General features: G+C 51.8%; 2 protein-coding genes across 3 annotated transcripts in view; both read left to right on the forward strand.

The window, feature by feature from the left end:
• The window catches only part of IFFO2 (intermediate filament family orphan 2), a 46,446-nt gene extending 36,148 nt beyond the window's left edge, over positions 1-10,298 (forward strand). For both annotated transcript variants that reach the window (XM_072975264.1, XM_006197049.4), the window contains 4 exons: positions 3,215-3,335; positions 3,475-3,567; positions 4,481-4,611; positions 5,793-10,298. In XM_072975264.1, coding sequence (XP_072831365.1) covers positions 3,215-3,335; positions 3,475-3,567; positions 4,481-4,611; positions 5,793-5,898 — 451 coding nt within the window. In that variant the 3' untranslated portion in view covers positions 5,899-10,298. The remainder of the gene's footprint in view (positions 1-3,214; positions 3,336-3,474; positions 3,568-4,480; positions 4,612-5,792) is intronic.
• A 1,760-nt stretch (positions 10,299-12,058) lies between these two features.
• The window catches only part of ALDH4A1 (aldehyde dehydrogenase 4 family member A1), a 29,840-nt gene continuing 23,861 nt past the window's right edge, over positions 12,059-18,037 (forward strand). Inside the window, exon 1 of the mRNA XM_072975265.1 lies at positions 12,059-12,209. Coding sequence (XP_072831366.1) covers positions 12,148-12,209 — 62 coding nt within the window. The 5' untranslated portion in view covers positions 12,059-12,147. The remainder of the gene's footprint in view (positions 12,210-18,037) is intronic.

Consider the following 18,037-nt stretch of genomic DNA (forward strand, 5'->3'; position numbering starts at 1 on the left):
AAAAAGGCTAGTTAACATCCTTCACCGTACAAAGTTACATTTTTTTTTTTTATTCTAGCAAGGAGCTGCTGCCTGGATTAGTGGCAGAGTCTGGGCTGGGTATGGTCAGTGGTGGGCTGGAGCCAGCTTGTTCCAGCTCGTGACAACTGACTGTTGCATGCCTGCCCACTCCAGGTTTAGTGGTAGTGCATTAGTAGCTTAAAATTTGCCATGGTGGGAAATTGACATGCCATCAATCTGGATGGCCCTCTCCCACCCCTGTGGACAGCTGGTTTACTAGAACTTCGCTGGGTATAGTCCTCTGGGGCAGGGATGCATTGTAGCCTTCGTCCATCCAGTGCCTTACCTGCAGTCTTGATCCACCTTTAGCTGTAATCCATGTAGTATCCTGAAGTGGCGTCAGGGAGGGGTGGGGAGAGGTGCAGCTGCAGGCGTTGACTGACTCACCTAAGGGCCTTGAGTCAGAGGGGCAGGCTGGGACTGGGTCTCCAGTGTCCTCCTTTCCCTCTGCCCCACTAGTCTGCTCTTGCCTGCTCTCCCCCAGATTCCTCGCAGTTGGGCCCCGATGCCCTGAGAACTCAGCTTCAGCCTAGGACTCCATCCCTCCTCTCCACCCCCACCTCACCCCACCCCTTTGTATCTGGGGACCGAGCACACTTCCTGGCCTGATGTCCCTTCCCCGGAGTCCTGGGTTTCCAACAGCAGGGCTGGATTTGAGCTCTTGGCTCTGATGAGCCATCACAAACCTCCCAGAGCCTGGTCCAGGAGGGCGCCTCCTATCAGCAGGTGCTCCTGATCATACTTGTTTCAAAAGCCGGGGGCACGGGCCTCTCCTCGTGCTTCCTACAGGGCTGGCCTAGCACGGGAGAGGCCGGAGATCACTCTGCCCAGCCCCTCCATCACACAGATGAGGAAACAGGCTCAGAGAGGGCTATGCGAGGAGTTGGGACAGAGCGGGGCCCCCGACTCTCGGTCCAGTGCTTTGCCCCCGCCCAGCTGTCTTTGTGCTCAGAAGCAATTTCCTTCCTCTGCCCCCCTGCCACACCGTCAGGAAGACAGGAGTTGGAACTGGGCAGGAGGGATTTCCCTGACACTTCCCTGTACTGTACTGTGCTGTTCCCTTGAAACTGAACTGGACGGGTGTGCTTGGGGAGGGGAGGGGTGCTATCTTGAGGGTGACAAAGAGACTCCTAGACTCTTGATTCATCTTTTGACACCCCACCCCCTAATCCACATATTCTCACCTTTTGCGGATGAGAGGGGCTCTGGAAGAGAACATTTGCTTGGGGCTAGCTTTTCGGAACGTTGCTCTGGGCATTCCTGAGTGCAAGGCAGGACTGTACACCCCCTCAAGCCCCGGCTGGGTTCATCTGGTTGAATTAAAGGACTTCTCTGAAGAAATTGTCCCCAGTTTTCCTAAAGTCACCAGGAATCCGTAGGCTGCCCAGGGATGGGGTGAGCTGAAAAGCTGTCCTCCCGTGTATATGAACGAGCTTTCTTTCTGATGCTACAAAAACGGGCACCTGAGTGTAGACACGTTTGAACTGGGTTCAGTATCCAATTAGATTTATCTGGTTGTAAAATCGCTTAAGTTAAAAAAAATATTCCTCTGATCACCCCCTCCACCCTTGTAGTTCTAGCCAAGGCCATGCAGACTGAACCCTAGGCGGGGCTCGACCCCCCCCCCGCCCCCGCCAGCTCCGCTAGCTGTGGGCTGAGACCCAAGCCAGAAGCTGCGGCCAGTTCCTCTGAAGTCTTTGAATAACGCACCCGTGTCAGGGTTGTTTTGTTCTGATCAAAACCGGTTGCTTGGGCTTCAGACCAGGGAGAAGGGGAGGAATGTGCTACTTTTCTCCGCACCGTGGCAGCCCTCCTCCTCAGCCCTGCACCTCCCCCACTCTCCTTTCTCTTGTCCAGCTTCCTGTCCTTTCTAGTTCCCCATGACTCGGCCGGGGTGTCCTTCGGGTCCCGCCGGGAAGGAAGTGAAGTCAGCAGTCTAGTATGTGATGCTGCGATTCGTCGACCCCAGGGGCTTGCCTGGAGCTGCCCGGCAGGCAGCGCCTTCCCCTGCAGCCCTGTCCCTGGATGCAGGGAGCCACCTGCAGGCTCCCCCAGGAACCACCTTTTGGTGGGGAACCTGGCTCCAGGGGGCGCTCTGGACAGCTCTTTTCCTGAAATTCTTGGGCCCTGCCCGGTGGCCCCAGCCTGGTTCACTGTCAGCAGGTTGGGAGCAATGCTCCAGAGGATTCAGAAGGTAGTTGAAGTGGAGTGGAGGCAGTGGGGAGAACCCTGATATGGGAATCTGAGGACTTGGACCCATATCTTCCTCTGCAGCTGACTCACTGGGTCAAGTGATTTAATTCCTACAGACGTCAGCCTTCCCATCTTCTCATCTTAAGCTGAATGATTCTATGATCCCCTACATTTGGGGTAACCAGTGCATCTCCAGAAACCCCAGTCCCAGGCAAACCTGTATGGTTCCTCCTTCCAATTCTAGTGAATAGGGAAGCCCTGAACTCATGCTTTGCATTCAGATCTGATTTCCAGCATATATTATTCCAGAAGTCCACCTAATCCCTCATCACCTCAGTTTCCTCACCTATAAAATGGGACTAATGATCATGCTCACCTCATAAGATTGTTGTGGGGATGGAATGAATTGCATTTTAATAGATGCTTAGTGGCCAGTCCTGTGCCCAGCACATATTAGGTACTTGGTGATGTTTCGATGGGGTGGGAAAAACTGTAGGAAACAGAAAAACCTGGTTTCTGGTACAGGCTAGCTGAGTGACTTTGGATAAGTGAATTATTCTTTCTGAGCTCCAGTTTCCTCATCTGTAAAATGGAAATAATGATACCAACCTTTCCAAGTTGAAGAGAAGATCATATGAATCACCTTGCACGTATTAGGGGCTCCAGGAATGAGTTTTGAAATGAATGGAAAACAGTCATGAGATTGGACTCAGGAGGAAAACATCTTTAGTCTACCTTAATGAAAGCCTGGCACCTTTAGGAATATACATTTTAAATTGTATAAATAATACATAAATTCATTCTACATTTGCAAAGAGCTAAACTCCACGGAGAAAGTGCATGTCCCCTTTGGCCACTGCCCCGTCTTTCTGGATGGCCACCTGGCAGGAGCAGTGTCCCTTGCTTCCCCCACCCCCATCCAGGCTTCTGTTCAGTCATGCCCTCCTGTGTCACCTCATAGGCGGGAGACCTTTGATTTTGACGATGACTGTGACAGCCTGACATGGGAAGAGAATGAAGACACGTTGCTGCTCTGGGAGGACTTCACCAACTGCAATCCGACCATCGACCTGCAGGGCGAGGTGATTTGGGGCCCGGCTTCCCAGAGGCTGGGAGGTGGGCACCTGGGGGCACCTCCTTTCCATGACTCCCTCATCCCCTGTTCTATCCCTGCAGCCCCCACTGCCCAGCTAAATTGTCCCCTCTGTTCTGTTTTCCCAGCAAGAGGAAAACCTGGGCAACTTGATCCATGAGACTGAATCCTTTTTCAAGACGCGAGACAAGGAGTACCAGGAAACCATAGGCCAGATTGAGGTGAGGCCTTTTCTAGTGAAACTCGTTCATGTTACTGGGCCGAGACCCCCTGGCCCCTGGTGATTAAATGCCTGTGCAGACAGGGGCTGGTAGAGAGGCAGACCCAGCATCGGGAGTCGCGAGGCCCACCAATTCCCTGCCTGGTGCTGGGCAAGTCACACCCCTCTTAGGGCCTCAGTTTCCTAATCTGTAAAATGAGAGTGGTGATCCCTGTCTGCTGCAGAAAGTTTTTTTTTAAGTTATTGAACTGAGATGGTGATCTCAAAACGATGAAAGGTGACATCTGAGTGACATCGAGTGACACTGGGCACTCAGTCAGCCCTTTGGAAATACACCCTCCCTAGTATCTGCATACCCCAAGTCTGTATCTGGAGGTACCTGGTTGCCTCCACCCTGTGCAGTAGGTACTGTGCGCCCCATTTTCCAGAGAAGGATGTGAGGTTAAAAGAGACCAAGTGACTTGCCCAAGGCCCTACAGCCAGGAAGCAGCCTTCAGGCCCAGTTCTCTCTGCTCCAGAGCCTTGCACTTGGCCACATCTATCAGTGAGAGTCTGCTGTTGTCATGCTGGAGAAAGAGAGGGCTGGCTCCTTCCCTGGGCGAGGTATCACTTGGAAGAGGAAAAGGAACAGAAACATGAGAGACTTTAGGGCTTTTCTAATCCAGCCCACATGAAGGAGTTCAGGGATGCTGGGTAGGGCAGAGTTGCTGGGGCTGCCCCTGTTGCTAAGCAACCATTCCTCTTCCACCAGCAGCAGTTCTAGGGTCCCTAGAGAGCAGAGGGCAGAGGGAGCGCCCTGGGCGCGTGGTGTCCTCGGGCGGCCCCGGTGCTACCACTTGAGGATGGGCGGTTGCTGAGAGGTCTGCTACAAGGACGACCTGGACTCCCCTTTATCCCGTGTTGATTCCTTTCAGCTGGAGCTGGCCACGGCCAAGAGCGACATGAACCGACACTTGCACGAGTACATGGAAATGTGCAGCATGAAGCGGGGCCTGGACGTGCAGATGGAGACCTGCCGCCGGCTCATCAAAGGCTCAGCAGACAGGTACCCGGCCCTGTCCTCCACGGTGATTCCGTGGCGGTGTCCTCCGAGGGAGATTTGTGGGGTTGCAGCTGACATCCTGGCTGTTTCATCTGCCCAGCCCGTCCGTCCATATGTCCATCTACCTGTCCATGCATCCAATGAATATTAGCCACCTACTGTGTGCTGGATGCCGTACATATCTAATCTCACGTAACTCCCGCCACAGTCCTGCCCGCATTGATTCAACAGCTATTGTCAAAGGCTTGCTCTGAGCAAGGCCACAGCCCCTGCTCTCCTGGAGCCCACGCCCCACTTCCTGCTGAATTGGTGGGTGGGGGAGTGGGTGGGGCTCACGTGTGTCCTTAGGAAGCAAATTTCCTTCCTTTCCCATCTTCTACCCCAAGGCCATGTGGGTCTGTCCCCAGGAGACTGACATGCATTGGGCCTCTTTTATCTACTGGGGGACCCCAGGACAAAGACAGAACCCCTGCCTTCGAGGAACATGCAGCCTTTTGGGGGAAGATAGACATGCTGATAATAGAATGAGGCGATGCATGTAAAATGCTTGGCACGAAGCACAAATCTATTTATTGAAATGGTTTCTCTTATGACTATTCCTGCAGGCTGTGGTTCAGGCTGCAGGAGAGGGAGAGGCAGCTCCATGGGAAGCTGTGTGGGCCCTGGGCTTCGTGTGTCATACCTGCAGCTCATTGGTTCCCAGAACCCGCTGTTGTTATCTCCATCTTTCAGATGGAGGAGGGCACACTTAGGTGGGGCAAATAGCTTGCCCAAGGCCCCCCAGCTCATCGGCAAAAGAGGCAGAATTCGAACCCAGGGCTATGAGCCCCTTTCCTGTATGGCCTCCTTTTGAGCTCTGAGTTAATTGCCCAGAGCTGTGTTAGGTGATGGGCGAGTAGGAACTGAACTTGATCCATGGTTCCTGGATCAGCACCCAGAGCCATCAGACAGGCTGGTGCGGGGAGCGCGGGGGTTGGGTCCCAAGAGGTCTTGAGAGCCACGTTCAACTCGTGAGCTTCAGAGATGCTAAGGAAAGCTGAGCGAGGGTGGCTCTCAGGAAAAGATCTCCCTCTGAGGCTAGATTTTCCAGGAATGGCTGCTCAATCTGTCTTGCTCTTTAAATCCTTTCAGGGGTCCCCAGGCTGCCCTCTGACGTCCCCCTTCCATTCTCTTGTGCCTTCCAGGAATTCACCGTCCCCCAGCTCTGTGGCCAGCAGCGACTCAGGAAGTACAGACGAGATCCAGGACGACTTTGAGAGGGAGGCGGATGTGGAGCCCATGGTCAGCTGATGACCGAGGCTGCCCGCCTGTGCCTGGTGGTTTTGGTGATGGGGGCCTCTGCCCTTCCCTCCCCACGGGGCCAGGAAGGCTCCTCGGAGTGGGGCTCCAGGCCTCACCACGCAGACTTCCTATGCCCTCCCTTCTCTGGAGGCCCCGAGGGACCGCTGCTTCCTTCCGCCCTTCCTTCCGCCCACCACCAACCAGTGCCCCTTCTCCATCCACCCACCCAAGGAATGGTGCTGTCAATTTCTATTGTTCTCCACATTACAAATGCAGACTTCTGTCCAGACGATGCAGTGTTAACTGTGCCTTTTCCCTTAAGCTGAGCCACTTTGAGCTCCAAAGAATTCTTCCTAGCAGGTGTTTTTATACAAAACTCTAAGGTGAGGGCGGGGGCCCCTGGCGTGGTACAATGCCGTTTTCTACCCTCCCACCTGCTCCTCTGATTGGCCATAAGCTCTGCCCTTCCTCCTCTGCCAGAGCTGGGCTGGAGATGGTCTCCCTCCCCCACCCCCGCAGGAAGGAGCTGTTTGCCTTTGTGACCTTTCCAGGCCTGGGTGGGGACTTCCCAAGGGTTTTGCACTTACTGAAGGGGAGAAAAGGTGGAAGGAGGGAGGGAAGACAAATTTTTATTTTTATTTTTTTGGACCAAGTGGCAAAGCAGAGGGACAAGGCACTGTGGGGGAAGGTGGAACCTCACTGTGTTTAAACTACTATGCAAAAAACAAAACAAACAAAAAAAAGCAGCTTGCCTTATTACCATTGTGGAAGGTAGGCCCTCTCCCAGATTCCCGATTTTTCCCTGGAGCTGAGAGGGAGGCCGAAGCTAGGGCCATCTCTCTCACAGCCTCCAAGAGTGAGCACTGACTTGAGAGGGGACTGGGGCAAGGTCGGTAGCGAGGCCTGGGTCCTGCAAGGCCCTTGGCCACCTGATTGATTGCTTTATTGGGACCTCTGTGGGTTGGGGAGGTCTATTATTACCCTGATGACTTGATTTTTTTTTTCCAGCCAACAATAAGGGGATATAGACCTGTAATTTCTCTGTGAGAAAGTCTGAAGTGGGCCAGGCCTGGTATCCACCCCCTTCACCATGGAGCTGGGTTGGTACCACCTGGCGCCATCCTGGTTCTCCACTGTGCCCCAGTTGCCCACTATTTGGCCACTGGCAGGCGTTGGAAAGGGAAGGGGAGGGAGACAGTGAGAGCTGTTGGCAGAGAAGAGATGGTGGGAGCAGGAGCTTGAGTGAGAACCATCCTTGTTCTGCTCATGGACATTAGCTCACCTCTTTCCATAATTCACTTGATTGACCATTTGGGGAGTTAATCTGAGCCAGTATCTCCCCAGACTTGAGTGGAGCTGAGTCAGAGGGCACTGTGTTGAGGCTACCCCCAAATCTCAGCTTGGAGCCAGCAGAACAGGCTTTGCTTTTTATTTTTTTTTTAATTAAAAAAAAATTTCTTTTTGGACCCACTACTGTGGGTATGTTGGCCAATTTTTGGTTTTGTTGGCCCAGGGGCTCCCCCTGGAGGTCAAAGGAGCAAAATGTGCCCAAGGCCCAGAACTTGGGTACCTTTGCTTGTGTCTGCAGGCACAGGAGGGGCTCTGGCCTTGAGTGAATCAGGTCTCCTGTCTTTCCGCCCCAGGGTACCAGGGAACTGTAAGGACCTCCTCTCTCTTCTGTTTCCCCCACGTGTTTTGCAGTCTTAAAAACATTGTACATAATATTCGTATTATATAAATATATATATAAATATATATATATATGGAGAGAGAGAGAAGGAGAGTGTTAGTGACTGTGTGTAATTTTTATTTATCAGAACTTGGTGGCCTTTATTGTGAGTTTACTCCTTTTTTTTTTTTTGGTTAGGGGAAACCTCCTTGCTGGTTCCCTATGAAAGTCTGGCTGAAGGACTTCCATTCCCAGTATCTCTTGTTAGCCAAACAGCCCCTCGTTAGGTACGTGGAGGGACGATGGTTTCGGAGCAGAGACCGCCTCTTCCCCTCTTCCTCGCTGACCCTTGTTCTAAAGGTTACAGGGTTCAAACATACCTGATTATTATTGTTACTGTTATTGTTATGTTAGTTTTAGTTTTATTTTAACCAAAGGTTATCAGAGCCAGGTGGGCTTGGACCTCAGCTGCTGAAAAGATTTTCCGTTTCTGGTAGGGCGAGAAACTGGCTGCACCAACCCCCCACCCGACCACAGGGTTCCTCTGTCCAGGGTGAGGGGGGCATTGAATGCCGTGGGCAGGCAGGCAGAGTGGAAGCCAGCCCCAGGTTGTTCTTCAAGGTGGTGGGAGGGTGACAGACCTATCTTTAGAGTTAAGACAGTAAGGCAACAATATAAATATTTGGGGATAACTAAGGTGACCATGGTGATTGGTGGCCAGTGGTATTAATTTTACTTTCCCCTTTGTACACATAGGACATTTGTCTTTGGGGACTTGGGTACTCTGAATTTGTCTAGGGAGTCTGGAGATGGCAAGAGCAAGAGACAGATGCTGGCCAGAAAGATCCATCCTTTCCCCTGGGGGAGCAAGGACTTGGGACAGGTGGATGGGGGGACAGCAAAGAGTGTTAGTGACCTGCCTCCTGGGCTCGGTCCTGGGTCTTGGCCTCCCTCCCCACCAAGTTCTTTTTTGAGTTAGTTGCCAGTGGGCCCTGCTTGTCCCCTCGCCACGAGCCCACAGCTTGCCAAGAAAGACCCCAACGCTTGCTGGGGCAGCACCAGGTCCAGTTGGGACTAACTGGTCCGTCCTTTGTAAAGCTGTAAATACTTAATTTTGATTTTCTATTTCTAAGCCCAGTGTCATATTGACATTGGTATTTTAGAATTGTTCTCAGATGGGCTCTCCTGTGCTGCCCTCTCTCACTCTCCTGTTCTGGGGGGCATTTATAAAAAGAGAGGATTGGGGAGGGGCAGAGAGAGACGCTTCCTTTGGCTCCCTGGTTGTGGAACACACACACATACATACTTCTCTGAGACTCAGAACAGGGGAAAAAATGATTGGCAAGTTAACACACTTTGTTTTCTTGTGGCAATATGTCTAGAAGTCTCTGCTGGGCCTGTCCGTTATGGACTTGGCTCTGTGGATGTAGCTCAGATGACCTATGGAGAATCAAACCATGTTGAGATGGGGGAGAGGGTGTGGGGCAAGGGATAATATAAGGTGTAACTTAAGCTAAATGTACTCTATTTATAAAGCAAGAGACTCTCATCTATTTTTATGAAAGGGAAGGTTTTTTATTTTAATCTAGGGTAGGCAGTTGTGGTAGCCCAGCATTTTCCTGTGGACAAGATGCATGTTGCTGCTGGATTTAATATAATCAGTACCCCTCACCCCATCTCCCCAGCCTCACCGCCTACTCATCCACACCCATGAGCAGCTTCAGCAGAGCATAGGTCCCCCTTCACCCTGTTCCCTGTTCCTCGATCCCCCAGCTCCTTGGGCCTTGGACGTCTAGGGAGGCAGACACTTGTGGGAGTGGGTGGGCAGTGGGGAATTCGGAATTGAAGTGGGTGGTGGGAGTGAAAAATGGCACTAGGTAGGGAGGAGCTCTGCTTCAGAGGGTGGGCTCCGATTGGTTACTCGAACTCTGATCTGCCAAGATCCACTTCCAGGTCAGCGATGCTTGGGAGAGAGTTGAGAAGCAGCAGAGTATGGGTGACAATGGTCCGTCGATTCAGGGAGCACGCAGCTTCCTTGGGGCATGGGCTCCAGTGGGTCCCGGGCTCCAGTGGGTCCCAGGTTGTCAAGCAGCTGGAGCGGGAGTGGAAATGCCATGAGATAACCTGTAGCCCAGCCCTGGCTGCTCCTACCCCAGGCCAAGGCCTGGGATGCAGACCTTGACGTGCTCCTCCAGGGTCCTGGATGAGAAATAGGGTGCTGGGGGCCTCCTCAGACCTGGGTCCTCCATCTTGAGATACTGAACTCTGGTTCTAGAAGGGCACTCTCCTTGAGTGGGGAGTCTGGAGGTGGCCGAGTGGGTATGAGTAACAGCAGATTCTCTCTGGAAGGAAATTATCCATGGGTGGAAGATTTCCAGGCTCAAGGTGGGCTGTGTGTTAGTCTCGGGCGAATCCCTCACCATTCACCGGTGCCAAGCCCTCAGAGAAATGAGGCAAAGGCACCCCACCCCACCTCCACTCTGTCATGGACATTTTAGCATCTACCTGATTTTTAGCCCCATCCAGGGAGATTTCCTAGCCTGAAGTCTCAGCCCACCCCACTGTTGCTGTTTGTCTGCCAACTGGGTCTAGTGTCAAGGGGAAGGGGGTGGGGGGTTTATACTCATTGAAAGACTACTGATCCTACCGGAAACCAACCTGTTTACTGTACTGTTGTAAATATCATGCCCTTTATATCCTGTATATTGGCTTCTTTTAAATAAAGTGAAATGTCTTAGAATTGATGGTGCTTTTTGTTTTTAATGGAGAAAGTGGTGAGGGGGGAGGGGCAAGAGGACAGAGGGTCACATAAACACTAAAACAAAAGAATTAGCCTATTAGTGATCCAGTAGGGCCATCTCACATCACCTGTTATATTTGCATATCACAATAAAATCTTTAGAAGTAGTTAAAGCAGGAATTATTATACACATTATACAGAAGGGGAAGAGAGAGCCAGAGGGATCACAGACTGAATAACCAGCATAGCCTGGTTTGGAACTGAAGTCCTGTTAATCACAATGACCCCATTTCTTAAACCTCCTCACAGTGCCCTAGAAAGGCCACCTCCTGGGCTGTGGATTTGATGCTGTCCAATGTTCTGGTTTCTTCTTGCTAATGGCTGAATTCAGGGGGACATTGCCCCGTGTGAACTGAGCCTCACGAGTAGGGTTTTTCTTCAAGGAGGAAGCAAAGCAGCCACTACCAATTCCAATTTACTTTTTACCACCTCTAAGATTTGCACTTTATACAGTTGGCTCTCCAAATCTGCATGTTTCCCATACTCAAATATGGAGGGCTGACTGTACTGTGCGATTTTATGTAAGTGATTTGAGCATCCCTGGATTTTGGTATCTGCAGGGACTCCACGGATACCGAGGGACAACTGTAGTTTCCTTTCCCACTCCCTACTCTTTGTTTAACAAAGTGCCTTGAAGAGTGTGACCTTCTAGAGAAAGAGTAGCCTGATATACTGAGGGCATTCTAAGATAGGTATTATTACTCCCATTTTATAGGCATGGAAACTGAGGCCCAGGAAAGTTATGTGTTTTGCCAGTATCATAGGGAGAACCATGATCAGCCTTGGAACTCTGACTCCTAAAGCAGGTTCTCGGTACACGTTGCTGGAGGAAATATAAACAGATAAATTAGGAGAGAGCGTTAGAAAAGCTCTAATAGTACTTTAGGAATAGAATGGCTTCCTAAGATTCCATCCTCAGGAAGACTTCAGAATCAGAGTTTTAAATAACATTCACGTGTTCATCATCCAAACAACTTCTCCAAGAGAAAACTGAAATTTTGGTTTAGGGGGCAAGTATAAAGCAAGGGAGTAACTGGTTCCGCGGCCAGAGGCTTCAAAGGAAAGCCTGAATGAACATCTTCTCTGCGAGGACGCAGGCTGATTTATCTAAATGCTAGGCCGCAGGAAGCTGGGTGGCCCCGCGCCAGACCGGAAAGTGGAGGGTGGCTCGGTCCCGACCAGGAGGCTAGAGCCAGGGACAGCAGGCTCACGGCAGGGGGCTGGTCGCGATGTGGCCCTGCGGGGTCGAAGAACCTGGCAGCCGCCGGCCTAGGACAGCGAGAGCGTTTCGACCAGGACTCCTGCCGCACCTGACTCGCAGACCCGCGGTCCTTCCGCTCCGCCTCACACGTGTCCCATTCCCGCTCTCTCATTGGCTGTTTCGGCCCCTCCATCCCGGCCTAAGAAGGCTGCAACATGACCGCCCTTCTGATTGGTCCAGGGGCTCCCATGTATCACTCTGATTGGTCGAAGGAGCTCACTCCCTCTCGCCTCCGGAGGGCCGCTGGGTCATACCATAAAGAGAAGAGAGGGAAATGTGTACATTTCAAGGCTTCTCTTTTGGGTTATTTTGCCCTGTGTCACAAAATGTCCTTTATCAAGGCCTTAAAAAAGAATTATTTTATTAACAGAAAATAAATATAGAGGCTTTTGGGTTGAGCCAGACTTGGAGGACGGCTGGGGTGATGGGTACCCTCTCCAGCCGACGTGGTGCGCTCCGGGCAGGGTGGTGCAGTTCCGAAGCTCCGGGGGCGAACGGTCCAGCAAACAGCCGCGTCGTGAGCTCAAGATGCTGCTGCCGCCGCTGGCGCTCCGTCGCGCCCTGCTGGTTCGCCCCTGGAGGGCGGCCGGGTGAGTGAGCACCGGGTCTGGAGAGGCCTCGAGCGGAGCCTGCTGGCCCGGGGTCCCGGGAGTCGCAGGGTGCCGCCTCCGTGCCGGGGTCCCTCCCTGTCAGATCCCCACCGGGTTTCCCAGGGGCTCGCCTCCGCTGGGGGTCACTTCCTCTGATGCCGCCGGACCCCCCACCCAGGCCTTCCTCCCACTGCGCTCCCCTCGCCTCCCAAAGATGTCGTTTTCCTTTAGCAAGGAGGATCCCCTTCTCGGATCCTGCGGCAGGGTGGGGTGCCTCTGTGCTCTCTTGGCTCCCACGCTTAGAAAGTAGCCGCCTAATCACTCTTCTTTCTCCTGACATTGGATCTTCGAAATTTGCCTGCCCCCGGAGCGGTGGCTTCCTCCAAGGGCACCTCTATTTTTAGCACACCCCGCTACTCACCTCCCCACCCTCTGTTTAACTTTCAGAACCCATTCCTGGGGGTCCCTGGGTCTTCCCTCTCTACCGGTATTTCTCTTTCTCTCCTTCTTCCCCTTTTTTCAAGTTTAGTGTTGGGCAGGGAAAAGGACTCCTTTCTTCTGACAGATGGAATAATGATATTTATGGAGTGCGTATAATGTGCAAAACCTGTGCTAGGCACTTGGTTTGTGCCTTATTGTGATGATTAATAAATGAGTTAATACTTGTAAAGGGCATTAAACAGTGCCTGGCACGTAGGCAGTGCCCAGTTGCTATTAATCATGATCGTTATTATCACAGGTATGTAAACTTCTGTGGGTAGATATTATTACAAATTACAGATGAGGTGTAGTTTTGGAGTGGAGCTGCCCTGCAAACCCAGATTTGCACACTCTCGCGCTGTAGAGTTGTGTTCCTGGACCCTTGCCCACTCAGTGGCGAATGTTCTCAGAGCCCCTTTCTGCTCTGGGCTTAGTGGAGGATGGAGGTAGGACACAGATCCTGCCCCACAGGGGCTGACAGTCTGGTGAGGCTGCACCCCTATGGATCCGTGTCCCAGTCCGCCTCTTTCAGAGCTGGGCAGCTTTTGCCCCCAATTTGAGTTTTGTTTGCCTGACCCCTAGGACTGTGACCAGTTACGTCTCCCCTGCTGAGCTCTGCCCTTTCTGAGTTAATCAGTGTCCCAAGGGATGGTGCAGGGTGCCTGGGCACGGATGAGTTTCAGCGCTGCTGTATATTTTCAGGGGCGGGGAAGGGGGCAGGGGAGCAATGGATATGAAAGAGAGGGGCTCTTCTTCCAAACTGAGATCGGGGACCATGCTCTCCACACCCTCCACGTGGTCCCATTTGCAGGCCTCTCCCTTCACTCTGAAGCCGCCCCTCTCAGACCCTAGATGGAAGCCACAAAAATTCACGTGTTTACTGAGTACCTACCGCGTGCAGATGCTGTGCTAAACGCTGCAGGGCAGGGTACCCAGGGATTTACCTGTGGATAGAGCCTTCCAGGAGTTTTCAGTTTAATGGGGAAGAAAGCCTTAGACATATAAAACCTCTAAGATCTGGTAGGAAGAAATCCATATTCTGAAAAAAAATTTTAAAAGCTCACAACAGCAATAGTTATCAAGCAATCAAGTATCATAGGCCTGGCACTGTGCTGATAAGCACTGTATTATTAACATTTTACGGATGGGAAACTTATCTGCCCATTAAGACAAATGTTAAGACCGAAATTGCAGTCAGTCTGACTCCAGACTCATGCTCTTAATTACAAAGCCTCCCACATGGAGAAAAAGCATTTTGCAATCAGAGAGAAGGCATTTTGTAACCAGGTCTGGAGGCTCAGGTTACCTCTTCGGATATAGCAGCTGGCCTGCTGGCCGGATGCCCTAGACAGGGTTCCCCACCTCAGCAACATTAACATCAGAGCCTGGTAATCTTTTGTTGTGGGGGCTGCCTGTACATTGTAGAATGTTTAGCAGCGTCCCTGGCCTCTACCCACTGGATGCCATAGCAGCCCCTAGTTGTGACAACAAAAAAATGTCTCCAGACATTGGTGAATGTCACCTGGCAAGGGGGTAGGGGGGCAAAATGCTCACAGTTGAGAGCCATGGTTCTAGACCAGTTTTGGCGTTTGGTCAGTTGTTTAGAACACACCTGTGGCATGCCAGGTCTGCATTTATGGGGAAACAATTTTAAAACATTTTTTAGTGATCTCCCTCAGTGTCCTATACATAAACTCTAGTGCCGAGAAAAACCATCTCTTGAGGAACTGATATGGGTGATATTCTGAGTGTTTCCCTTTTTGCCTGGAGTGCCAGGAATCTCAGCCAATTTTTAAACACACTCTTGATTATGCCTTTTCTTTTTATTTAATAAGTATGTGTCCATTGTGAAAAGTCCGGATAAAGCAAAAAAGGGTTACTAAACTCACCTGGCACCTTACCACACAGAGGTAACCACTACCATCATTTTGATTACTAGCCTTTTCATGTTCCAAGGATCTGTATGTGTTAGAAAAACAACATAAAAATGGGCTCATCTGCGAATACTTTTTTGTGGCTTGCTTTTCAGTTCAGACTTATCGACCTTACTGTATGTCCCTGGGGCCTGGAACTGTGACTGGCATCTGGTAAGCCCTCAGCAAACATTTGGTGACTGATTCCTTCCTTGTCAACAGATATTTATCACAACCAGTCTTGCAGACCATCCACAAACACCTGTCCTTTACAGATGGCCCAGGGACCATCACTAACGGCAGTGGCTACCGTGTACTTTTTATGTAGGTTATTTTACCTACCTCCTCAGCAACCTACAGTGTAGGTGTTACTGTCCACACTTCACAGATTAAACAACTGAGGCCCGTGGAAGTTAAGGAAAAGTCCAAGGCCTTAAGCTGGGAAACACCAGACCTCCCAGTTGACTGTCTTCTGCCTCCTTTGACCCTGACCTGCCCTTGTCTCTATTTCATTAACTTTGTCATGTGTGTCCTCTGCAAATTCTCTTTGGAAAGAGCCAAGATACATAGTTATATTTATCTATAAATTTAATAAGTGAAAAAACTAACCCAGGCACATAGTAAGCTTACAGTAAATGTTAATTTTTGTCCCTTGCATGCTCTTGTATCAGACGCTGCTGGGTATCGGGGTCCAGAGGTGGCTCCGACCCACCCCCCACTCCAGTGTCAGGAAGCGTGTGGGCTGGAGCTCCCCTGCAGGAGTCCTGAAAACTTTGGATTCCACTCAGCCCATGTACTTGCCTGATTTTCCAAATTTCAAAACCACCCAACGCTTGTCCCAGCCTGCCTGCCCCTTGAATGGGCATAGGGCCTGGTACCTCCCACCATTCCCTGAACATGCTCTGCCCTTTCGCCCCTCCAGGCAGTGGCCAGGGGGGTATTTCTGGCCTGGAACATCTTCCCCGGGGAACCCACGCTCACCCAGCGCTTTGTGGCCCTGCCAGGGCAGCTCTCCTTTAGCCCTTCTGGTGTCCTGTCTGTAAAATGGGGATAATCCTATTAACAGCCACTCAGCACAAGGATTAGAGATGTGACAAATGGCTTGTAGGGGGCCAGGGACCCAGTGTGTGCTCTGTGAATAACTTAGTAAAGGAATAAGTAGACCCCACGGTGACCATAATACTTGCTTCTAAAGTTATAAAAATCTCCACTCAGGTGGCAGTCGGTGCAGACACACACACCTGGGGTACCTGTCTCCGGTTCCCGGCATGTGGCTCAGCGCAGAGTTGGGGCTGAACAGTTGCTGTTGGAATGGCCCGCAGGACACCTTGGGTGCATCATGGCTCCACCTCTTAACAGCTGTGTGGCCCTGGGGAGGTTACTTGACCTCTCTGTGCTGCCTCTTGTTCCCATGTAGAAAAGGAAGATAAAAGTAGCCATTTTATACAATTGTCTTGTAGAATAAACAAGTTTGGCCATGAAAACCACTTTGAAGAGGGGCCAGCACCTAGAAAACTTAGAAAGTGTTGCTTCAAGTGTGATTTTGGTTCCTCCCACCCCACCCACCAGTGGGCCACATCACGAAGCGAAGGCCCTGGGCTGCAGCCGTGTGACCTTGGACAAGTCACTGCCCATCTCGGGGCAGCCTCTTTGCTGGGGCGAGAAGTGGGGAGGTGCTGGCCAGGTGGCAAGGAGGATGAACCCAGCCCATCAGCTGACCATGGGTCTCCCTCCACCTTCTTCGGCAAGAGCTTGTCTCCCAGGTGAGGAACCCTGGGTTCAGATCCTGCTCTGTCATTTCCCCAGCTGTGACCACGAGCCGTTAACCTCAGTTTCCACGCAGGTAAGACGGAGGTAGTAACAGTCCTTAGGGTAATACGCTTGTCGCTTGTCGTGAAGTCAGTGAGGTCATCACTCAGCACTCCCTGTTGCAGCTGGATGCCCCTCCCTTCTGGCCCTGCCCTGGGCTCTGTGTTTTCTTCTCACCTCGCTGCTGATCCCTTATCTCAGAGATAAGGAGGATTGGTCTTATCAGGTCCCAGATAACAGCCCCAAAGCCTGGAAGCAGAATGAAGTAAGGGCAATTTCCTTTCTCCTTCTCTCCTTGGCCTTGGCTGCCCCTGCCCCCAGCCACTGGGGACCTGGTTCTAGCGAAAGGACGCAGGCCTGGGAGTCCAGTCCTGGGAGCCTACTGTCCACTTGCATGTTAATTGTTTTAAAGGTATTTCCCAGATGCTTACTGCGGGCTGGGCGGTGTGTCTGGTGGTGAGCGGAATGGACACAAGCTGGCCCAGTAGAGCCTAGGGCCTGGTGGGAGCACAGTCAGAGCTCTGTAATGAGGGTTGTCACCTATGAGAAGCTCCGACAGGGACCCCATCCAGGCGGTGCGGGGCTAGTATCTCCCGCAGAGAGGATGGCAAACAAGACCAGGGTGGCCAGATTGCAGCAGACGAGGTCAGAGGGGATAGGGGGTGATGGAAAATGAGTCTGGAGGCCACGGTAAGGATTCTAATTCTTTGCTGTAAAAGACATGAGAAGCCACTGAGTAGTTTTGAGCTGAGTGCTTACTCTCTGTCTCTCTGGGTCATGATCATGTTTTCATATTAAAATGGTAACTTTGGCTGCGGTTTGGAGAGGAGCTTGGAGACAGTGGAGCAGGAGTGGCTGTTATAGTCATCCAGGCAAAAGCCGATGGTGCCTTGGGCCTGGGAACTCAGCAACCCCCTGCACCCCCTTGCCCTGCTCCCCTTCAGTCTCCCCCTCTGTAAATTCTGGAGTTTGCGTTGGAGGCCCGCAGCTCCATCTAGCCCTCACATCACCTGTTGCAGGAGCTGGTTTGGTGTTGTGGCCTTTTTGGCTCAGATCCTAGGACCTGCAGAGGGTGGGGAGGGGCAGCTGGGGTCTCAGGCCTGGGCCATAAGTCCTCAGGTGAGCAGAAGGGGCACCCCAGGTTGTTAGGGGAAACTGAGTCAAATTCACACTCTGCGTTATGCCTCCTTCCTGATGTGGGAGGGCTGGGAGCTGCCCTAAGAAGGCCGGGTTGGATTCACCTTTGCATTCCAGCGCCAGGCACCTGGTAGATGCGATGCACGCTAGGGAGAGCCGTTTGACCGCATCTGAACTCTCTCCGTATCCTTGCTGTGTGGGATAGATGGGTGCTGACTGCGTGAATGAATGAATGAGGAATGTAGTCCTGCCTAGACGGGCCTTGCAGACCCTCATAGAGGCCCTGAGTCCTGTAAGTGATTCAATCTGCCTTCCCCTGGGCCAGTGAAAGGGTATTCAAGTTACCCCAAATGGTCCATGAGCCACAGAAAAAAAAAAAAGTTTGTCAGGCATCCTTGGATTATTTTTGGCTGACTCAGGCTAATCTTTGAACTGATCTCTGTTCCCCAAGCCACATTCAGACCAACGGACAGTGGGGCCAGGGCCTAG

This window comes from Vicugna pacos, chromosome 13 (genome assembly GCF_048564905.1).
Source record: "Vicugna pacos chromosome 13, VicPac4, whole genome shotgun sequence".
Lineage (NCBI taxonomy): Eukaryota > Metazoa > Chordata > Mammalia > Artiodactyla > Camelidae > Vicugna > Vicugna pacos.